General features: G+C 44.4%; 1 protein-coding gene and 1 long non-coding RNA gene across 7 annotated transcripts in view; one reads left to right on the plus strand and one right to left on the minus strand.

Moving 5' to 3' along the window:
* Positions 1-8,570, minus strand: part of LOC101415950 (uncharacterized) — a 63,999-nt gene extending 55,429 nt beyond the window's left edge. For all 4 annotated transcript variants that reach the window (XR_009186447.2, XR_009186449.2, XR_009186446.2 and 1 more), the window contains exons 1-2: positions 8,470-8,570; positions 291-425 (exon numbers count right to left, since the gene is read on the minus strand). This is a non-coding gene — a long non-coding RNA (uncharacterized lncRNA). The remainder of the gene's footprint in view (positions 1-290; positions 426-8,469) is intronic.
* Positions 8,524-21,278, plus strand: part of SLC16A14 (solute carrier family 16 member 14) — a 31,163-nt gene continuing 18,408 nt past the window's right edge. Inside the window, exons 1-2 of one of the 3 annotated variants that reach the window (XM_012524070.3) lie at positions 8,524-8,673; positions 15,306-15,577. In XM_012524070.3, coding sequence (XP_012379524.2) covers positions 15,319-15,577 — 259 coding nt within the window. In that variant the 5' untranslated portion in view covers positions 8,524-8,673; positions 15,306-15,318. Of the gene's footprint in view, positions 8,973-15,305; positions 15,578-21,278 lie in introns of all 3 variants that reach the window. The other 2 variants (XM_004455449.3, XM_058299923.2) reach the window with 2 other exon arrangements.

The following is a 21,278-nucleotide window of genomic DNA, read 5'->3' on the forward strand; positions in this document are numbered from 1 at the left end:
CTGGAAGGACCACTGGGGTCCCAGAGAGCACTGGAGGTCAAGGAGAAAACAGGGCCCTGAGATGCCAGGCCAAGTCAACGTGGTCAAGAAAGAGGACCCAAGGATGAGGGCAAAGCCAAGAAAAAGACTGGAGACGTGGCCCATTCTGGTTGATACCCAGCTCCAAGGTTTCCTAGGCTTGTCTGTCCAGCTGAAAAGTGTTAAGAAATCTACTGAAAATGAGCACCAAAAAGAGAACTGCATTTCTCCTACATAAAGGAGAAGAATACTTAAATTATACATTGTCCTACCTTAAAATTTCCAGCTAACACCCTTGTCTCACCAGAAGAGAATGAGTCAAGCATTTCCATCCAAAATTCTTTCCTCTTGTGTTCACAGTCTTCACCTCTCAGATCTTCAACTGGTTTCATTGTGGACATTTGCTCCTGGGAAGCGACACACTGAGGTCATGACCAGCAAGATAAATGACAGATCTCTCTCATCGGGCAACTTTCAGGTGACACGGAGGCCTGGATTTACTCTTATTTATAGTTACCTTTTCAAAGAATACAATGTGGAGTTGACTTTTTAATATGGAACAGGGATGTTTAATGTTAACAACCCAATTTTGGGCACTCAAAATATTTTTTTAAATAGTGTAAGTTACAAGTGTGCCCTGCTTAAAGGGAAATACAAAGATCTAAATCTAAACCTATAAAACAGAAAAACTGGGATAAACATTATTATAATAAGAGGAGTCTTTTGCTCTCAGAAGGATTCACCAGGTGTTTCAATTAATGAAACCTGGAGAGCATTTAAATTAGCATTAGATCTACATGTAATTTTTCAGTAAAATGGGTATTTAGTGAAATAAAATAGCTACAGGAAAAAATAGTAATGATATACTAACAAATATGACTGGTTACATAAATAATTTTAAAATAATCCTTTTTTATCATTAACCAAAAAAAAAAAAAACCCTGTCATATAATCCCTATGAGCCAAACATTACTTTTATGCCTACTTTTTAATAAATATATAATATGTAGAAAGGTATTTAATTTCCAAGTTAGTAATGGAACTGGAGTTTCTAGAACCTTTACTCTCATAATTACAGCATTGAGGATATTGGTTACTATTTAATCAGAAAGGAAAATCTAAGAAACTTGGAAGACGAACGTAAAAAGTCTCATTGCTGATTTTGCTAAGTTACACAGTTCCTGTGCTCTGGTTTGGATTAATGACAAATGTAGACTCAAAACTGCCAGGGTCAGGAAAAGTTTTATGGGTGCTTTGGCACAGTCTAGGAGAAGTGCTATGCGGGCAAGAAATTTCAGAGCCGAGGTGCTTCTTTCAAGTCCTTGTTTCCAAGGTCACTTCCTTATAGCCCCTCTCCAGAGCAGCAAATGGTCTTCTCACAATAACTTATGAACCCAACTGCAGGGAAAATATTCGGGCTCTGTTCCAACATGCCCATCACATATTTGGCACCGGTGCATGTGCAGTGAGGCAAAAGGGGAAGGAGAAGAGCCAGACTGTGTATCATTAAAGATGAACTTCAAAATAATTAGATTTTGCTATTAAGATGCATTAGACATCGGGGCTCAGATGTAGCTCAAGTGGTTGAGTGCCTGCTTCCCATGTTTGAGGTCCTGAGTTTGAATCCTGGTACCTCCTACACACAAACAAACCAAAAAAACAACTGTCATTGGGGAGCAGATGTAGCTCAGTGGTTGAGTGCCTGATTCCCATGCGTGAGGTTCAAGCCCCAGTACCTCCTTAAAAAAAAAGATACATTAGACAAACATATAACTAGCTCAATAAAACTCTGATTTTGTGGATGTTATTGCTTAAAATGAGGCCAAGAAAGGTATTTAAAGTAAAGAAATGAGTTAATTAACTAACTGTATCTTTTTTTTCCCACTTTTTAATTTAAAAAAATACTTCGATTACATAAATGTTACAAGACTATATAGGGGATTCCCATATACTAATTGTATCTTGAACTTCAGGTAATGAACCATTACATCTGGTTCATAATCTGTTCTTGGCTCCAGTTCACACATAACCCATTCTAGTTAGCTGGGTTTTTGTTTGTTTCTACCACTACAAGTCAATGGTTTTTTGTATATTCACAGAGTCATGTGATCATCATCACAGTAACTTCTAGTACCTTTTCATCATCCCATACCTCCCCAATTTCCCCTAGCCCTAGGCAACCACTAATCTACATTCTGTCTCTATAGATTTGGTTATTCTGAACATTTCATATAAATGGAATCCTACAATTTATAGTCTTTTACAACTGGCTTTTTTTACACTCAGTATAACGTTTGCAAGACTCATCCATGTTGCAGCATGTATCAGTATCTTTTCCTTTTTATTACTGAAGAATATCCTATTGTGTGGGTATACCATATTTTGTGAATTCATTCATCAGTGAGTGGACATTTAGGTTGTTTCCACTTTTCGCTATTATGAATAATGCAGTTATAAATATTCATGTACAAGTTTTTGCATGGATCTATGTTTTCATTTCTCTTGGATATATACCTAAGAGTGGAATTACTGGGTCACACTGCAACTCTATGTTTAGCCTTTTGAAGGGCTGCCAGACTTGTTTTCCAAGGCAGCGGAAGCATTTTACATTCCTACCAGCAATGTATGACCATTCCAATTTCTTCATATCCTCGCCAACACTTGTTCCTATGTGCCTTTTTAAATATAGCCATCCCAGTGGGTGTGAAGTGGTAGCTTATTATGGTTTTGACTTACATGTCCTTGATGACTAGTGATGTTGAGCATATTTTCGTGTCTTTATTGGCAATTTGTATATCTTCTTTGGAGAGATGTTAATTCAGGTACTCTGCCCATTTTGTTTATTATTAGTTATAAGAGTTCTTTATATATGCATGATACAAGCCCCTTATCAACCATATGTTTGCAAATACTTTCTGACATTCTGTACATTATCTTTTCATTTTCTTTTTTTTTTTTTTTCTTTTTTTTTTATTTTTATTTATTTATTTTTTTAATTTTTTTATTTTTTATTGACTTTGTAATAATATTACATTAAAAATATATGTGTGAGGTCCCATTCAACCCCACCCCCCCTCTCCCCCCCCCAACAACACTCGTTCCCATCATCATGACACATCCATTGGATTTGGTAAGTACATCTTTGGGCACCTCTGCACCTCATATACATTGGTTCACATCATGGCCCATACTCTCCTCTATTCCATCATGTAGGCCCTGTGAGGATTTACAATGTCCGGTGATTACCTCTGAAGCACCATCCAGGGCAGCTCCATGTCCCGAAGACGCCTCCACCTCTCATCTCTTCCTGCCTTTCCCCATACCCTTTGTCCATTATGTCCACTTTTCCCAAGCCAATGCCACCTCTTCTATGTGGACACTGGATTGGTATCTTTTCATTTTCTTGATGGTGTCCATGGAAGCACAAAAGTTCTTAATTTTGTTGAGATCCAATTTACCTATCTTTTTTCTTCTGTAACTTGTACTTTTGGTGTCATATGTAGGAAAGCTTTGCCATGCTCAAGGTCACAAGGATTTACCACTATATATTCTTTGAAGAGTCTTATAATTTTAGCTCTTACTTTTAGGTCTATGATCTATTTTGTGTTATTTTTCTGAATGATGTGAGGAAGGGGTTTATTTTGGAATAAGGAAGTGGGATTCCTCAACTTCGTTCTTTTCCAATATTGTTTTGGCTATTTTGGGTACCTTGAGATTCCCTATGATTTTTAGGATCGGCTTATCAATTTCTGTTAAAAAACTGGGATTTTAATAGGGATTTTATAGAATCTATAAATCAAATTGGGGGGTACTGCCATCTTAATGATATTGTATCATTCCACTTATTTAGGACTTCTTAAATTTCTTTCAAAAACATTTAAGAGTGGACATTCTTGTCTCCTTGATCTTAGAGGGGAAGATTCTAGTTTTCACCATTTAGTGTGATGTTACCTATGGAATTTTTTAGAGATGCCATTAATCAGGCTAAGGATGTTCCCTTCTATTTCTAGTTTGTTGGATGTCTCTATCCTGATAGAGTGTTGGATTTTGTGAAATCTGAACCTACTGAGATGATCAAGTGAATTTTGTCCTTTATTCTATTGATAATAATGATGTGCAGTATGTTACATCAATTGATTTTCAATATTGAAACAATTTTGCATTCCTGGGGACAAATCCCACTTGGCCATGGTGAGTTAGTTATTTTTAATAATGAAATACGTGGCCATGAGCCCAACACCCAAACAAAAGCTAGGAAAATAAGCCACATTCAAACTGTGATAGTTTGAAGTTTTTTCGGATCTCAGAAAAGGCCATGTTCTTAAAGCTAACCCATTCTTGGGGCTGTGGGACCCTTTGATTGGATTGGATCCAGCTGGGGAGCCTTTGAGTAGAGTACTTTGTGAGGTGTGACCCAGGGTGGGTCTTGATTCTCTTGCTAGATTCCTTTATAAGCAGAAAAAACACACACAAAAGATGGTAGAGACAGAGAAACCTAAGAGGCTGAGGGAGAGGTCCCAGAGGCCAGGGGCTGGAATCAGCAGAGAAAAGAGGCGCAGAAAGAGGCTGCCGAGAGGCTGAGAGAGAGGTCTGCAGGAGGGGGAGAGACCCACCATATGCCTGATGGCCCACAGCTGAGCTCGGTGAGAAAGTGAGCCTGGAGCAGAAGGCAGAGACCCGGACAAACAGGTGCCTCCATGTGCCTTGCCACTTGGAAGGAGCCCAGGATCGCCAGTAGCCAACCCTTGGTGAGACAGCACCTCTGATGATGACTTGATTTGGATAATTTCTCAACTTCAGAACTGTTAAGCTTTCAACCTAATAAATTTCCATTATAAAAGCCAGCACATTTCTGGTACATTGCTTCTGGCAGCCTTTAGCCAACTAAAACATATGTCTAACCAGTTAGTTCCCCCTACCCATCCCACTTCCCTACCCTCCCCCACCCAATGAACCATCATTCTAAATCCTATGTCCATCATTCTCTTGCTTCCCTTTCTAGTTAGTTATATTGCATCCATATGTATTCCGAAAAATGTCATCTATTTAAATTGTATTGGGCTTTTTTCCACTTACTATTTTATTGCTAAGATTTGATCACAGTGCTACGAATTACTATAGCTGATCCTTTTTACTGCTATATAATATTCCATTTTGTAACTCTTATGCAACTCAAATTTAAAGAAAACTATTAGTAGGTCCAAATCTGAACTCCTGGTATGTCCCCCAAACCAGCCCCTCCCTCAGGTCTCCTCATCTCAGTTAATGGTAATTCCACTCTTCCAGTCACTTGGGTCAAAAACCCTGCAGTCATCCTTGGTGCTCCTCTCTCTCTCACCGCACATTCTGTCTGTAAGCAAACCCTTCAACTTGAATTGCAAAGTACATTCAGCATTCAGTCTCTTTTCACCACCGTCACGGCCACCTCTGGCCTGGATTATTGCAATCCTCTCCTAATTGGCTTTTCTGCTTCGGCTACTGTTTTCTCATAGCTTCTTCTCAATCTGGCAGCCAGAGGGATCCCGGCAAATGTCAGTCTGATTGTCACCCCTCTGCACAATACCCTCCAGTGGCTTCCTATCCCAGAATAAAGACTAATTTTCTTTCTATGACTTTGAAGGCCTTAGGATGACCTACAGGCACGTCCCTGACCCCAGAGCCTTTGCACCTGCTGTTCCCTCTGCCAGAATGAGCTTCCTTCTGACATCCTCACGGCTCATTCTAGCACTCCCTGCTGGAGCCACCTCTCGACGAGGCTTTTCCCAGTCATGCCTCTTACAATTCCTCAGCACCTACACACCCTCCATGGCCCCCCTGCCTTAGTCTGCCAGGGCAGCTGTAACCCAGTCCCACACGCTGGTGGGCTGAAACAAGAGGCGTGCGTTGGCTCCCAGTTCTGAAGGCTCAGAGTCCAAAAGCAAGGTGTCGGCAGGATCACCCTTTCTCTGACGTCTGTAGTGTTCTCCTGGGGCTTCCAGATGTTTATTATTTATTCTCGAGTTTTAATCCATAACTCAGCCTCTTAAATCCGGGGCTGGTCTGATAGCAGGCAAACACTGAAGACGCCCACCAAGTCTGGACTAAACCAAGGTCCCCAGTGGGTAAAAGCACCCTGCATTTACGGGAATATAAACCCAGCGCCCAGGGAATGTGCCGGGTGGGTACAGACTGACCCTGCAAGCCCCGAGAGGGCGGGTGAGGCGTTTGGCTTGGCCCTGTGTGAGGACAAGGCACTTCCTTCCTCCTCAGGAGCTCCCACCGTGTGGTGTGTGGCCTGCCCTGTGGTTCCTGAGCACGTCCGCATTTCAGGCGCCTGGGTTCTGAGCCGGTCTTCGGCTAAGCCTGCAGGGGTGGGGCGGGGCTGCTTTCTGCACTGAGAAGGCAGCAGGAGGCGCTGGAGGGAACTACGCGGGTTTCAGGTCATCTTCAGATCTGAACTGGCAATAAAATTGCAGCCAAGGTGACGCATGAGGGCATTTCCCTGGAGCCTTTGACGTTCTGCGCTGACGACTTCCTCAGAAGCTGATTTCATCGCACCCTCTGCCTAACTGGCACCATGAAATCATCTAAATTAAGACACATTACGACCAAATTCTTAGCTCCAGCTCAGCTCTCAAGTGGAGTTAAGAAACCAGTTGACTGCATGATTAAAAGGAAGAGAAGCCTTTTGAGGCAGCACTTGAGGTATTTTACCTTCTGAAGGGACGAGTGTATTGCCTGATCCAGTTCAGTTAACAGTAAGGGTGCTGTTGTAGGTCAAGGTACAGCTTGCCTTAAAAACCAAGAGCCCATGTCAGGCTCCTCTGCTTCAGATCTGAGAACGAGGTCAGTGTCTGTTACATTCTGATCTACAGTGATTTCTACTCAGTTAGCTCAGACATTCTAATCCATGCATCAGCCCAGGAGGCCCCTTGCCCAGGGCCTGCTCTCAACCTACCTGTGTCTGATCAGGTAATAGCGAGGACACCTGGGAAGACAAAATGAGGTTAACAGAAGAGTTTTTCACAGGAGTTCTAGATGCAGAGTCCCCGAGTTCAGAATAAAAGCTTCTCAGAGAGCCGGTCAAAGCTTGTCTGTGGATATACTGGCAGGGATGGATGACAAAGGGGCACAAGGAAACTTCTGGAGTTGTTTTGATGGTGGTGATGCCTCCTCAGACAACTGTTAAAACTCATCAAATTGTACACTTATTTATGTGCAGCTCACTGTGCATAAATTTTACCTCAATACATCTATAAGCTTGGGAGGGGGGGGGCGGAAACAGTCTTCAAAGCCCTACAGACCTCTTTTCATAACAAGAGGGATCATTTGCATTGAAGTGCTTGCCAGGAACCCCAATCTCGAGTTCCTGTCAAAAGCCTGGTGGAAATAAACAGTAACTGAGAAGGACGGCCCACGAGAACACTAAGCATCCATTTGCTCCTGTTCTGATCAGCAAAAGTAAAACATCTGGACGACATAAGCCTCATCAGAATGTCCTCACTTAGTCCCAATTATATACACATTCTCAATTAATTTTAACCAAGGGTTGATTATAAGAAATGGCAATGTGAAATACATGTGTTATTTGGGGTTTTTGGTTTTTTTTGCAAAAGGAAGAAAGAAGAAAGAAAGGGAGGGGGGAAGGGAAGGAGGGAAGAAGGATGAAGGAAGGAAAGAAATCTGCACCGTAATGCACGTCCCCGTGGCTCCAGCTCCGTGGTGATGTTCTAATCCCCAGAACCAGTGAACTTGTTACCTGCCATGACAAAGGGGAATTAGGGTGGCAGATAAAATTAAGGTTGCTAATCAGCTGACCTTAGAATAGGGAGCTCAGTCTGGATTATCCAGGTAGATAATCCAGGGTCCTTAAACGTGGAAGAGGGACACAGGAGAGCCATAGGGTGCCTGGCTCCAGGAGGAAGCAACCAGCCGGTGGCCTGCAGGGGCACGGGCGCCGGCAAGGCCAGGCTGTGGCGCCTCCCTTCCAGCCTCCAAAAGGAACGCAGCGGGGCGGGCTGGTTTGAGCCCCGCGAGAGCCTGGTCCAGAGTCTAACCTCCAGAGCTGTAACATAATAAAATTGAGGCTGTTTCAAACCCTAGGTTTGCGCCAACGGGTTCCAGCCGCCATGGAAAACGAATACAAAATCCTTCGGGCGAGATGAAGTAACACCGGCTTCATCTAGTCCCACAGAGAAAATACTGAAAACTTTCCACGGGCGAAGGATTGTGCCCGTGCATGGAGGTAAGAGAAAGAAAAAACGTAGAAACAGAAAAGAAAAGAACAAAAATAACAACCACGACGACGAGGAAAGAAAGAGCAGGGAAGAGGAGGGACCCAGGATTTGGCAGAGAGCACCGCGGGCGCGGGCCTCGCTTAGACACGGCCCTGTCGGCGGCTCGGGCTCGGGCACGCGTGGTTTTATCACTGCTCTCCCACCTCGGCGAAACGGAAGGCACTTTTGTTCTCACCTGCATCCCGCCCTGGGTTTCCGTGCCTTCCCACCAGCTATAAACGCGCAGAGCATTCGCCAGCCTCCGCCGCCGCGAGAAACTTCCACCGGCCACCAGAGTGTGCCTGTGAGTCGCCTGCACAATCGCGCTGCCAAACCAGAATCAGCCGGAATAGGAATGGACGAGCGTCGAGATTTGAAATTGCACCCATCGGAAGCTCCGGTTAGCTGGGGGCACTTCCAGGGGTACCCCGGGTAAAGCCACCGGGACTGCGGCCCCGAGCTCGCAGCGCCACGGGACGCGCCCCCGGCGGGGCGGCCAGCGGCAGAGGCGCCCGGGAGCCCCGCGCCCAGCGCGCCGAGCGGGCGGAGAGCCGAGCCGCAGCCCCCGCAGCCCAGGATGAGAGGCGACCGCGCGACCCCGCTCCCCGCCCAGCCGCTCTGGGGGCGCCGAGGACAGCAGCAAGTTCGGGGATCCGGGCCGGGAGCCGAGTGAGGCCGCAGCCCCGCGGGCTGCGGGCGGTGAGTGTCCTCGAGGCCGCAGGCGCCGCCGGCCCAGCGCGTGGAGCGGCGGCGGGGGGCGTCTTGGAGCCGGGGGACGTGGGGTGGGCGCTGCACCCCAGGGACCCTCGGGAACGGGCGGCGCGGGGCCCGGCCGGGGTCGCGGGAGGCTGCCCCGGCGGTCGAGGGGAGGGCCGAGGCGCGGTGGTCGCGCCTAGGCCGCCCGCCCGGGACCTCCCGAGCTGCGGGCGAGGCCACCGCGGGGGCGGGCCGAGGCGTGGTCCAGCTGCCCGCGAGGCGGCGCGTGGGGACGCGCGCCTGGCCCGTCCCGGCGGCCAGGGACCCCGCGCGCCCCGGGACGCAGGGCTGCGGGGGAAGCCTGGCTCGCCGGCGTTTCTCGCTGCCGCAATCTGCGACTCGAATTGAGCGGGGATCGGACCGGGACTGGGAGGCCGGGGACTGGCGGCAGGGGGCCAGCGGGGGTGCGGGGCGCCCCCCTCCGCGGGCCGCGGGGACGGAGAGCCGCCCGACTTCCCCGCGGCGCTGCGCCGGGGCAGCCGCGGGCGGGCGCTCGGGAGGGCGGAAGGTGGGGCTCCGAGGCCGGCTCCCGGGGCGCAAGGCCGAGCCCGGGGCGCGATGCTCGTCCCCGCATAGCGGTTCTGACCCCGCCAAGGAACGGAGAGACTGAAATGGGGCGAGGGATCCGGGTCGGCCATTTCGAGGCCAAGCACGCCGCATGGCCGGGACGGTTTTTCTGGAGCCCCAGTCCGCTTACCAATTGAACCGTTTTCTTTCCGCGGAAAAGTTGGTGCAGGCTCACGGGCAAAGATGAATGCGGGTTATTATTGGCATTTTTCTCTGTGTGTGTAGGAGGTTGGGGAGTTTTTAAAGGCTTTAGATTCCAACCGGCCTGGTTTTAAATTTGGCCTCCACCACCTGCCAGCCTCATTGCACCCATTCCACCAGATAGCCCCAGTCTGCGCATCTGAAAAATGGGGACATGGGTACCAACTGGACAGGGTGGTTGTGGAGAAGCCACCCGGGCAGCCCTGGCCTGTAGAGGGCATTTCTCTGTTTTGTTCTCCCTAATTCAGCGCAGCCTTGGCCGAGGTGCCCCTTTTCTCCTGCACTGTCTTCTCCCCTTCACTCCTCAGCCTCTGAGCCCCAGCGCCCACACTAGAGGCCCAAGTGTACCCCCAGTCTGGAGGGCAGAAGTGTCATGTGCCTGCATCAGGTGAAGAACCTGCTGCCAACAGGCTTCTGTCCACCTGTGGGGAAGGCTGGGATTTTCCCTTTGCACTCGTGGCGTCCCTGCTTTGATTTTCACTTCTCATGAGCTCGCCACCCGCTGACATAATCCTGAGCCAGGTTAAAAATGAACTACTTGCCTACAAGGCTTACTGCCATAACAGAGCCCGTTGCGAATTTCATTTCACCTTAATCTCTGCCACACCCCAGCAAGAACCACGGTATTTTCCTTTCTGCATTTAACCACCTCAATCTGTAGCCTACAGGTGTGACTGAATTTTTCCCCATTTATGATTTCTTTTTTCACCGCTAATGAACTGACATTTGGGGAGAATGGAAGGCAGACTGTTGGCCCCCGCCCCTCATGTCCTCACGTCACCTTCTTCACGAGTTCCTGATGCTGTGTGGCTGAGCTCCCAACAGGCATACCTGGCTTAGAGTATATTTTAATAGTGATCCTTAGGGGAATAGGGGAAGCCCCACGCTTGCTGCTGCCATTTATTCCGGTGTGTCACGCAATAGTGTCACTTTGAAACCCATGGGAGTTATGGTCATGGCCGATGGGGTTAACTACCAGGGCAGATGGCCCCTCTTTGGAAATGGTGTTTATGTGTGATGAATCTGGACTCAGATGGGATCTCCCTTCATAAGACTTTCATGCTAATGTGCTGGAGGTGCAGTTAATGTTGGGGTTTAAGATATATTTAGGGGATTTGAATCTCTGGACTGACAATGTGATAGCCAGGTCCTGAGCCTCAACAGACTCCAGCACCTACAATCTGATCTATTGGACTTACCACACTCAGCTAAGATGGAGTTGAAGAAGGACAACCACCACACCATGGAGCCTAGAGTGATTACAACTGAAAATGGGAGGATGGCAGCCAGCATCCATGTGGTATCTGAGCCTCCTCTTGACATAGAGGTGCAATGGACACAACCAATCCAATGTCCACATAGAAGAGGTGGCATTGGATTGGGAAAAGTGGACATGGTGGACAATGGGTATGGGGAAAGGCAGGAAGAGATGAGAGGTGGAGGCGTCTTCGGGACATGGAGCTGCCCTGGATGGTGCTTCAGAGGTAATCACCGGACATTGTAAATCCTCACAGGGCCCACTGGATGGAATGGAGGAGAGTATGGGCCATGATGTGGACCATTGTCTATGAGGTGCAGAGGTGCCCAAAGATGTACTTACCAAATCCAATGGATGTGTCATGATGATGGGAACGAGTGTTGTTGGGGGGGGGAGAGGGGGGGTGGGGGGGTGGGGTTGAATGGGACCTCACATATATATTTTTAATGTAATATTATTACAAAGTCAATAAAAAAAAAAATAGTGTCACTTTGTGTGTCTGTCAAGATGTGGAAAACGTGGGTATGCTTGGCCTGAGGCTGTAGTGGAGCCCCAGCCGCCCAGGGAAGCAGCTAGCCTCTCAGCGGCTCCCCCCCCCCCCACCCCACCACCAAGGGGCAGAGGAGGGGCCTGGACGTTTGCTGGGAGGATTATAATATTTAAATGATTCTTTTATATGTAATAATTATATAAATACCATAGTGCTCCCTATAAACTTGGGGGTGGAAGAATACGCATTTATCTTTCTGTCTTTTCTTTGTTTTCGTTCACCTCGTTCAACAATAGGTCAACTGTGATTAGTTAAAGCAGTAACTACCTTTAGAGAGATTTAGGTCTGAAATGCAAATGACTTTTGCCAGGGACTTCCCAAAGATCTGATAGAATTTCTTCCCTGTCACCCTCTGCATTTGCTATTATATTCTACATGAACTTTTGTGTCTTTTAAATAAAACTTATTCATTTAAATGCTGCTTGGTGTCATTTATTGAGGAAAAAATGAACAGGAAATGTTAAAAGCAGTTCAAGGGAAGTGGATGTAGCTCGGTGGTTGAGCACCTGCTTCCCATGTACAAGGACCTGGGTTCAATTCCCGGTACCTCTTAAAAAATTAAATAAATTAAAATTTTAAAAAACATTCAATGGCAACTGCATGTTGTAACCCATAAAATAAATAATTCAATAAGAATATAAAGTTCTTAACATTGCTTTAGAAAAGTGCTTAACATTTCAACCCATGTTGAAATTACTTCAAAGCCTTTCTTAGATGTCAATGGAAATGGAAATGTCAAGTAGTGTCGCTTCATCTTTAACATGGCTCAGTGTGGTCCACGGGTTATGACCCGATGTTATTACTGACGTGGGTCATTCCCACCCCTTTCTTGTCCAGCTGATTCTCCTCCTTCTGACTCCTTGGAATCCTGCATGCAGCTGGCAAGACAGAGGGAAGACAGCGGCACCCCCCCCCCACCCCGAGCCCTTTGTAGGGCCCGCAGGCCCTTCCCGAGGTGCAGCTCTGACCCTGGGCCGTGAGCTTTGGAGGGCAAGGCTGCCCCCGCCCCTCCCCAGGACTGGCACCAGGTGGGAGCTCAGGAAACGAGTCTCCAGGGGTCAGACATGAAGGGCTGGCTCAGATGGGGGCAGTAGATACACGCCTGAGCCAGGACCCCAGCACAGACTGGGAGACTTCCCAGGAAAAGGGACTTTGGCTTGTATGTGTATATATTTTTTTTTAACAATTTAGCCACTAGTGTGATTGGAGGCCAGAGGCTGAACTAGATAGTGTTTCAAATCAGAGACCTTTTTTCCCTCATAATAAAGTCAATATATGCTTACCTGAAATTTTTATTTTTTACAAATAAGGTAAGCAAAAAGGAGGGAAAGTTACTTGTAGAACCATCATTCAAAGGTCATCTCCATAAACATTTTTCTCTGTATCATTTCAATTCATTTTTCCTATGGATACATATTTTTAACAACAACAACAAAGGGATCATCAAAAGGTCCCATTTTGTAAATCCCATTTATAGTTCACATGTATACTTGACCTTCATGCCATGCCTTCAGAGAGCCTTGAATAGCTGTATTTCTGATGGCGTTGTGTAGCTCTCCTGGATTGATGTGTTATTCATTTGCTATTGCATAACCTATTTCATTATGTCATATTATGTCGTTTGTTGATGTATTATACATTACACTATGTATAAATTCAGGATTGGATTTCTTCTTTTTTTTTTTTCCCTTTTTGCTATTTCACTGTTTCACTATTATAGTTTAATTGAACTTCAAAGGATGAGCAGGAGAGGGCCAGGAGGCTAGAAGGAGAGAACGTCCTGCACAAAAGCAAAGAGCTTCAGAGGCTGTGCCAAGTGTAGGGAAGTGCAGCGGCTTCTGCACTGCTGGAGACCAAAGTGCAAGAGCAGCAGGGGGACTGGGCAGGGGCGGGAGATCGTGCCAGAGGAGGACTTGGCAGCAGCCGGAACGCAGAGCGAGGTGCGGACGAGTTTGGACTTGATCCTGATGTTGACTCGAAGGGCGGGGCAGTTCCACAGGGGAAGACCGCGTTTGTATCCCTGCCAGCAGTCTGGATAATGGAGAGGTGGAGGGAAGTGGAGGTGGAGGGAAGAGGAGGCGGGCAAGGGCCCAGGCACAAGGCAGCAACACTGGCAGGAAGTATACTGGTGAGAACTGGACAGCTGTTTAGGAGATAGAGTCATTTTAAAATGAAAGTAATAACAAGAACCAGAAGTGAGAAGAAGAATCAAGATGAGCCCAGGGCAGATCCATTGCATTCTTCCCCTGGCATCCTTGATTTTCCTGCACCCGTTTCTTCCCTCCACTCCCTTGCCACAAACCCCTGGCTGGAACCAATGCTATAGCCCACAGGTTTGCAAACTTTTTCTGTAAAGGGCCAGATGGTAAATATTTTAGGTTTATAGGCCCCAGGGCCTTTGAAAGGTCAGAACAACTCTTAGCTCATGGACTGTACAGAAACGGGCCGTGAGCAGTCATTTGTACCCCTACACATCAAAGCCCTGCTGAGAACAGCCCCACAATTTGAGGCATTCCTGGTGTTTTTGATACACTGAATGGATCAATTTTTAACCCCCACCCTCCTCCCTTGTGACAAAAATTTTTCAGTAATTATGATGGAATAATCAGCAATAAGCATTGCTCTGTGTTTTTCTGTCTTAAAATAAGAATAGATTTCAGTTTTAAAGATGCTTTGCAAATTCAATGAACTATTTCATGAATGAACTAAAATTTGTACTTTGCAAACCGATGTTCTCCACATCTCAGGGTCTGTGCTCTGTTTTGCTGTGTTAAATTTTAAGCAAAACTAAAAACTCCAAGTGTGCACAGAGGGAGAGAAGCGAGAGAGGGATCTATACAAAGTATAAATCTCATTTTACGTCTCTTCCCTGTGTGAATTCAGCCAATGCTATTCCAGATAATCTCCAAACTCCTTATTTGTACACAAGGTCCTATATGATCAAGCCCCCACCTTGTAACCTCACACGGAAATCTGCATGTCGCTGTCGTAGATTCCTTTCATCTGATTCCATATTTCCCAAGTAATTTTCTAGTAACTAATTCAGTTTCCCAAGGTAAAGCTTGAGATGGGGGTGGGTGGAGGAGATAAAAGTATGTGTCTTGTATATCAAGACATAAGTGTTTCCTATTATTGGAAGGCTACGTCTGTCCTTGTAAAATAATAAATTGGCCTTCTACTTTATCAGTCCCTTCTGAGTCAGGTTAGTATGAGTCAGTCCTCTTGAGTTTAATCCACTCTTTTTCTTGCTGTACTGAACACATTGAACATTCAGACATATAAAATTAAGAACCAGATCCCCTGTCAGGGGCTGCACTGAGGCAAAGCCACCCATTTTCATTATCACCTGTCGCTATCCATCTCTACAAGAGACACAGGGTATGAGTTTCAGGAATAGCCAAGGTTGAATCCCAGCTTCTAGTCTGGCTACACTATTTTCTGGCTATGAGACCTCAGGAAAGTCCCTCCACTTCTCTGCATTTCCATTTTTCTAAAATAGAGATTGTAAGAGAGATTGTACGGATGGTTGTAAAGGTGAGACAGGTTCCGTAAGAGCCCTCGGTCCTGTGAAACGATGAAGCTGGAGGTCTGATGTGAGGATGGGGCGCTTGGGTCACGATGGGGAGGCAGAAATGTCCAAAGAGGATGACGGTTTTTTGTTTCGATGGTCAGTGAAATTATTTCTCGTACATTATTTCAGAAAACTTTGGAAAATGTATACGAGTCACGAAGATATTGGGTATGATTTTGAAGATGACCCCAAAGATAAGAAGACACTCAAACCCCACCCGGACATCGACGGTGGGTGGGCGTGGATGATGGTCCTCTCCTCCTTCCTCGTGCACATCCTCATCATGGGCTCCCAGATGGCGCTGGGCGTCCTCAACGTGGAGTGGCTCGAGGAGTTCCACCAGAGCCGGGGCCTGACCGCCTGGGTCAGCTCCCTCAGCATGGGCATCACCCTGATCGTGGGTACGTTCACGTGCGTCCTGTCCTGAAACCGCGTGGGTCCGCAGTGGCCAGTCCCCGAAAAGCCAAATGACCATGTCTCGTGTTGAACCGTCAGCGAGCAGGTGTCAGCGATGTGACACCTGGATATTGAAAACATTTGAGGTATTTTAAAAAGGAGTCACTTTAAACACCTTCCTTTGCCACAGACTGTTTTCTCAACTTATCATTCATTCTCTCTTTCTTACAGATCTGTTTATCTAACATTTGTGAGTATTAAAAATAGATTAAAAGTCAAGTAATCGTATTTCAGAGTTTTGAGGTTTTTAATTTGCAATATTATTGATGAAATGTTATTGAAAAATCTATTACACTGTTTTTAGAAAGGTTATCCTTATAGCTAACAGGGAGAAAAAAACCAATATATTTTTGGATTTTCTATTTAAACCTAACCCCACAGTGAACTATGAAACTAATGCTTATCTACATGGAGATATCAAACTGGAAAGTCATTATAAATACAGTGTGTTATTATGGCCAATGTTTTCCAGTTTGGAAATAAACAACTTTTACTGTCATTAATAATGATCAAGCATCTATTTTATGGCAGGTGCTTTCCCTTATACTATTTCATTTAATTTCATTTAATTCTCATCAATCCTAAGAAGTAATTACTACTGTACACTAATGTTTTTCAGTTGCTTCACTTGAAAGTAAAAACCATACTTTACATCTAATTTTTTTAAGATTTAAAGCCATTCGTGGTATATTTTATACTGGAAACAGACTGCCTCAAATCTTTCTGGCTTTGTGGGAATATGTGTGTGTGTTTGATGGCGGGAAGTGCCTTTTCAGTGATTTCTACACGTGTAATTAATTGCTTGATTTCAATTCAGAGACTTGTTGATCTTGGCTGGCATTTAATTGATGTTATTTTTATATATAATACAAACAACATGAATAACAGTGGTAGTGCTAGCTAACAATAGAAAACAAGGACAGGGAGTTGTTTCTCAAGGTGTGTGTGTGTCTATCAAAAGGAAATAACACTGACCAAGCTTTAAAGGTAAATAAGAGCACCATAATATGGATCAGAGAATTGTTAGTGAACCATTCTCATCTGTAAAATGATGAAACCCTCCATGGGCCTTGTAAAACCTGGATGTGATAAATGCATGTAAGTTTACTTGTTCTAGTGTTGGGTTGGAGGTGATTCTACATTCTCAATGTGTTAGCAAAGGAAACCATTCTCTTCAGAGCACTTAAAACCTAGATTCCTTTTAAATATATACATGTGTGTGTGTGTGTATGTATACATATGTATGTATATATATATATTTTAGGGGTAGAACAAAACTTACAGACTCAAAATCCAAGAAGTATGTACATGCATAAAAAAGAAGACCCAGAAAAACGCCAGGATTTGAAACACCCCCGATATTTTCCAATCCGTCTGTGACAGTTTGAAGTTCTTTTGTGAATCTCAAAAAGAAAGATTATGTTCTTGAACTAATCCATTCCTGTGGGTGTGGGGCCCTTTTGATTGGACTGCGTCAGTCAGGTGTGACTCAGGTTGGGTCTCCAACCTGGAGCTTTATATAAATGGAGACACAGAGAGAGACACAGAGAAAGGAAGCGACTGTTTTTGGCCCTGTGGGAGAGGGCTCAATCATTAGCAGCCAAAACTTAAGCACGAAGCCCCCGACAGGCTGGGCCCACCGAGCAGCTCAAGGCTGAGGAGACAAGCCCTATGCCTGGGTGCCCACAGCTGAGCTCTGGGAGACAATGGATTCTGGACAGGAGGGCAGGGACCTCAGCAGAGATGGGCCACCATCTTTGGCACGTGGCAGGACCCCAGGATCACCAGTAGCTGACTTTGGTGAGAAATCATCTCTGGTGGTGCCTTTTTTTTTTTCCTTAAATTTTATTGAAGTATATCATTCACACACAAACGTACATAAACAATAAGTGTCTAGTAATTGTTGTGAACTTACAAAACAAACAAGCATGTCATCTTACAGAGCTTCCATACATCACCCCACCACCACCACTTGGCATTGTTGGGACACATTTGTAAAAATGACGAAAGAGCGTCTTCAAAATATTACTACTAACTGTGGCCCATATCTTACATTTGGGGTATTTTTTCCCCAACCCACTCGATTATTGACACACTGTTTCAGTATTACATATTTGTTATATTTGTTGATTTGGCCTCAAAACTATAAGTTTTACCCTATATAAAAGCCAACCCATTTCTAGTACTTTGCATCAGTGGTCCTGTGGCAAACTAAGATACCATCCAATAAAGTTGTCTTAGATGGTATTTTGCATTTCACAAGCTCTATAGAAAGAGGCAGTGTAAACCAGTCCTAAAATTATTAAGTATTATGAAGATGACTCCTAAAGTGAGAACACCTAATTCATAATGATGGTGAAAAATGATTGTCATCTTTAATTTAATTTAATTGGGTGGGTAAGTGTGCATTCAGAATCTCATCTGAGAATCAGTGAATTCCAGACAGTGGAATCTCTAATTGTAAACTAACCTTTCTACAGGAAAAGCTACCAACCAAATATCTTTTGTCCTTGGACTCAAAACTCCTAACAGAGCAGAGTTCATAGTTACGTAGCAGAAAGTTCTTTTAGTCTATCTGTTGTGACTCTAAATTACTAATATGAGGTGGCTGCAGATAAGTGGAACAACACGGGGAAGCTTTTCCAAGCAAGAGGAGGAGTAACAGTTATCCTTCATGCAACACTTTCTACATGCCATCCATATGTTATATACATGAGTTTGCTTGATCCTAAAACAACACTGGAGGCCAGATCATCATTTCCGCCTTATAGATGAAGAACATGCGACACTCAGAAACTTCACCAAATTTGCTGAATTAATTTGCTGCTTTAATTTGCAGTTAAGTATGCTTCAAACTTGTCCATTGGACTCCAAAATTGTTTCCACTATGACACTCTGCCTGCTGCTTTGTCAAAAGAGAACTGAAAAAATGTTTGAAAGGAATAAATGGAACTCCTTTTCATTTTCTAATAATTATAATCTCATTAGGGTCACTGTTTTGAAATTAAAAAACCATAAACCGTAATATATAAGCCATCTCTCTTGTGGGCAGTGACTTGTATGTGCTAAAATCATTAAATTTGCATCCTTTGATCCTTTACTGGCCTGGATTTGCTAGTTTCCCGCAGAAGGATCCAACTTCTAACAACAGGTAGACAACTCATTTCTGTTGACAGGAGCGCTTGTGAAAGCTCATTGAGTAATTCTTGGTCAGAGCTCTATTGTTAGGAGAATCCGTAGACTGTGCAAAGGATGCTTTACGTACTTAGGAGAAGTAGAGCATGTTTCTTAAGCCTAGCTGCACATTAGAACCACCTGGGGGGCTTCAAGATCATAAAGTTAAATTTATTTTAAATAACTTTAGCTACCTCAGCTATTTATACAATAAAAGCAGAAAGAATAGGCCGCCTTTTTTTTTCTATATTTAATGAGAAATTGTCTCTACAATAACTGAACTCACTTGTTGTCATTCACCCATCTCATCAAAAAATTATTGCATTTCTCCTCAAACCAAAATGATTCCAATGTTCGCCGAGGCAGGGAACCTTTGATTTAGCGGCCCCAACCTCTCCAGCAGTGAGCGCTAACCTCCAGGAAGCCGGGTTCAAAGAACCACCTACCTTCCTCCACGGAGCAATGCTGAGAGCCACGTCACCCACAGGATTACTCTTCCCCTCACCTGAGTTTTTTCAACCTGTCAGGATCTCGTATGGGCAAAAAATGGTGACTTCCTGAGGCTGTTCTCCCAAGCAATGTGACACTTTTTTATATGGGAAATGTGCCAAGATTCAGATTCCTTCTGAAGGGGAAAAAGTCTGATAATGTGCACACTTCCAGAACATTGAATTACCCTACGGAAACATCAGTCGGACAGAAAGGACCATTCGAAAATTTTATTATATGTATGATCAACTTTGTTATTCCCCCTCTCTAAAAATTGTCGGCAACAGTTCTTACCATTTTTGTTGAAATGTCATTTTGATATTGGAGATGCAAGCTGACCATGAGTAAATGACGTTAGAAATGAAATGGAGAGTAGAAAGCTTGGTTTGGACTTCTTTTTTTTTTTTTAAGGAAGTACCAGAGATTGAACCCGGGACCTCATATGTGGGAGGCAGGCGACTACCACTGAGCTACATCCACTCCCCTGGACTTCCTTTTTAAAAAAATTTTTAAATAATTTAACTATAGAGGTCACAGCATTTCTGGGTCTGACTTTGCTCATCGGCAAGTCATAAATGACTGATGCTGTAGCAAGAGATTTCTTAACCAAGAAGCCAGACACTGTTATCAACTAATGGTCTTATCAGTAAAACAATGACTACCTTTTATATATATATATAAAAAATTCCTCCTGACATGAATAATTGCACTCATGTAGGAATTCCCCCCCCCCTTTTCCCCTCAAATGCCTTTTTTAATGTAAGGTTGCATAATTGTGCAGTATTTCAGAAAATCTTGCTTCTGAGCCCTTTCTGTAATGTGGAAAATTTGATCGTGCTACATAATTGTGATCTGTTGATCACTCATATCTTAAAAGGGCTATTAACAGCATTGTAGGAGTCATGCATTCTTTTTTACCCAGTCATCAGTTTCACATGGTCAACTGACCATGGGTTTAGAAAAATAAATCATTGTAGAGAAATCAAAGAAATACCTTCAACTTATGGTTCCTGAATTTCAGTTGCCCCTAGTTATTTAGATGTTTATGTTAATGTACTTATTTTAGATATTATTTATATAATGTGTTTATTTTATAATTAATGTATTTTTATTTACTATATTCTATTTTAAGAGCTTTAAGAATTATTTTCTGTAATGCAACAGGGCTAATTAATGTCTTTGTCATCATAATTTTTAGCATCAGGCCCTCTCAAAACCATTAGCCAAAATAAACCCATTAGCAGACTGCATACCCCAATATGCATGTGAATGTAGGTGGAACTTTACACTTTTATTTCAGTTTGGGCTAAAAGGGAACACTTCATAGAGTTCAGCAAGTTTCAAAGTTGAAATAGTCCCACTGAATATAGGGTTTCATAACAATATGAAATAATAATGAGCAAAAATAAGGTGATGCTTGAATGTGTGATCTTCCTAACACTGAGATAAGTCTCATACTGCATCTGCTAAACTCTGGATGGCTACGGAGTTTAATCAAAGAATCTTCAATCACAAGGCAGTCACCAAGCCTCAGTGCAGTGATTTCAGAAATGGCCTCATAAGATGAAAAAACAAAGAGGGTTGGCAATGAAGTAGAGCATCACAGTAAAATAAACAGTGTGTATCATGGACTATGATATTGTGTGAGTATTGTCATATTTTGCACAACTGAAAGTGTATTCCTGAATCTCAACACAATGTCGGAAATGCATAGCCTGTTATGTTCAGAGACTGTGAGAGTCAGCAGAGGCTGAGGTATGTATGAGCAATGACAAGGAGTCCCGGAATTTCATCTACAGTGTCATCTGGGTTCCTCCTGGGAACAGGCTCTTAGTTCCCTGCTTAAAGCCCCGGGGTCCTGAGAATCCCCTTGAGGCCTGAGGTCAAAAACTCAAATGTGGGGAAGTGGAGTGGCTCAACTGATAGAGCATCCACCTACCATATGGAGGGTCCAGGGTTCGATCCCCAGGGCCTCCTGACCTG

This window comes from Dasypus novemcinctus, chromosome 7 (genome assembly GCF_030445035.2).
Source record: "Dasypus novemcinctus isolate mDasNov1 chromosome 7, mDasNov1.1.hap2, whole genome shotgun sequence".
Lineage (NCBI taxonomy): Eukaryota > Metazoa > Chordata > Mammalia > Cingulata > Dasypodidae > Dasypus > Dasypus novemcinctus.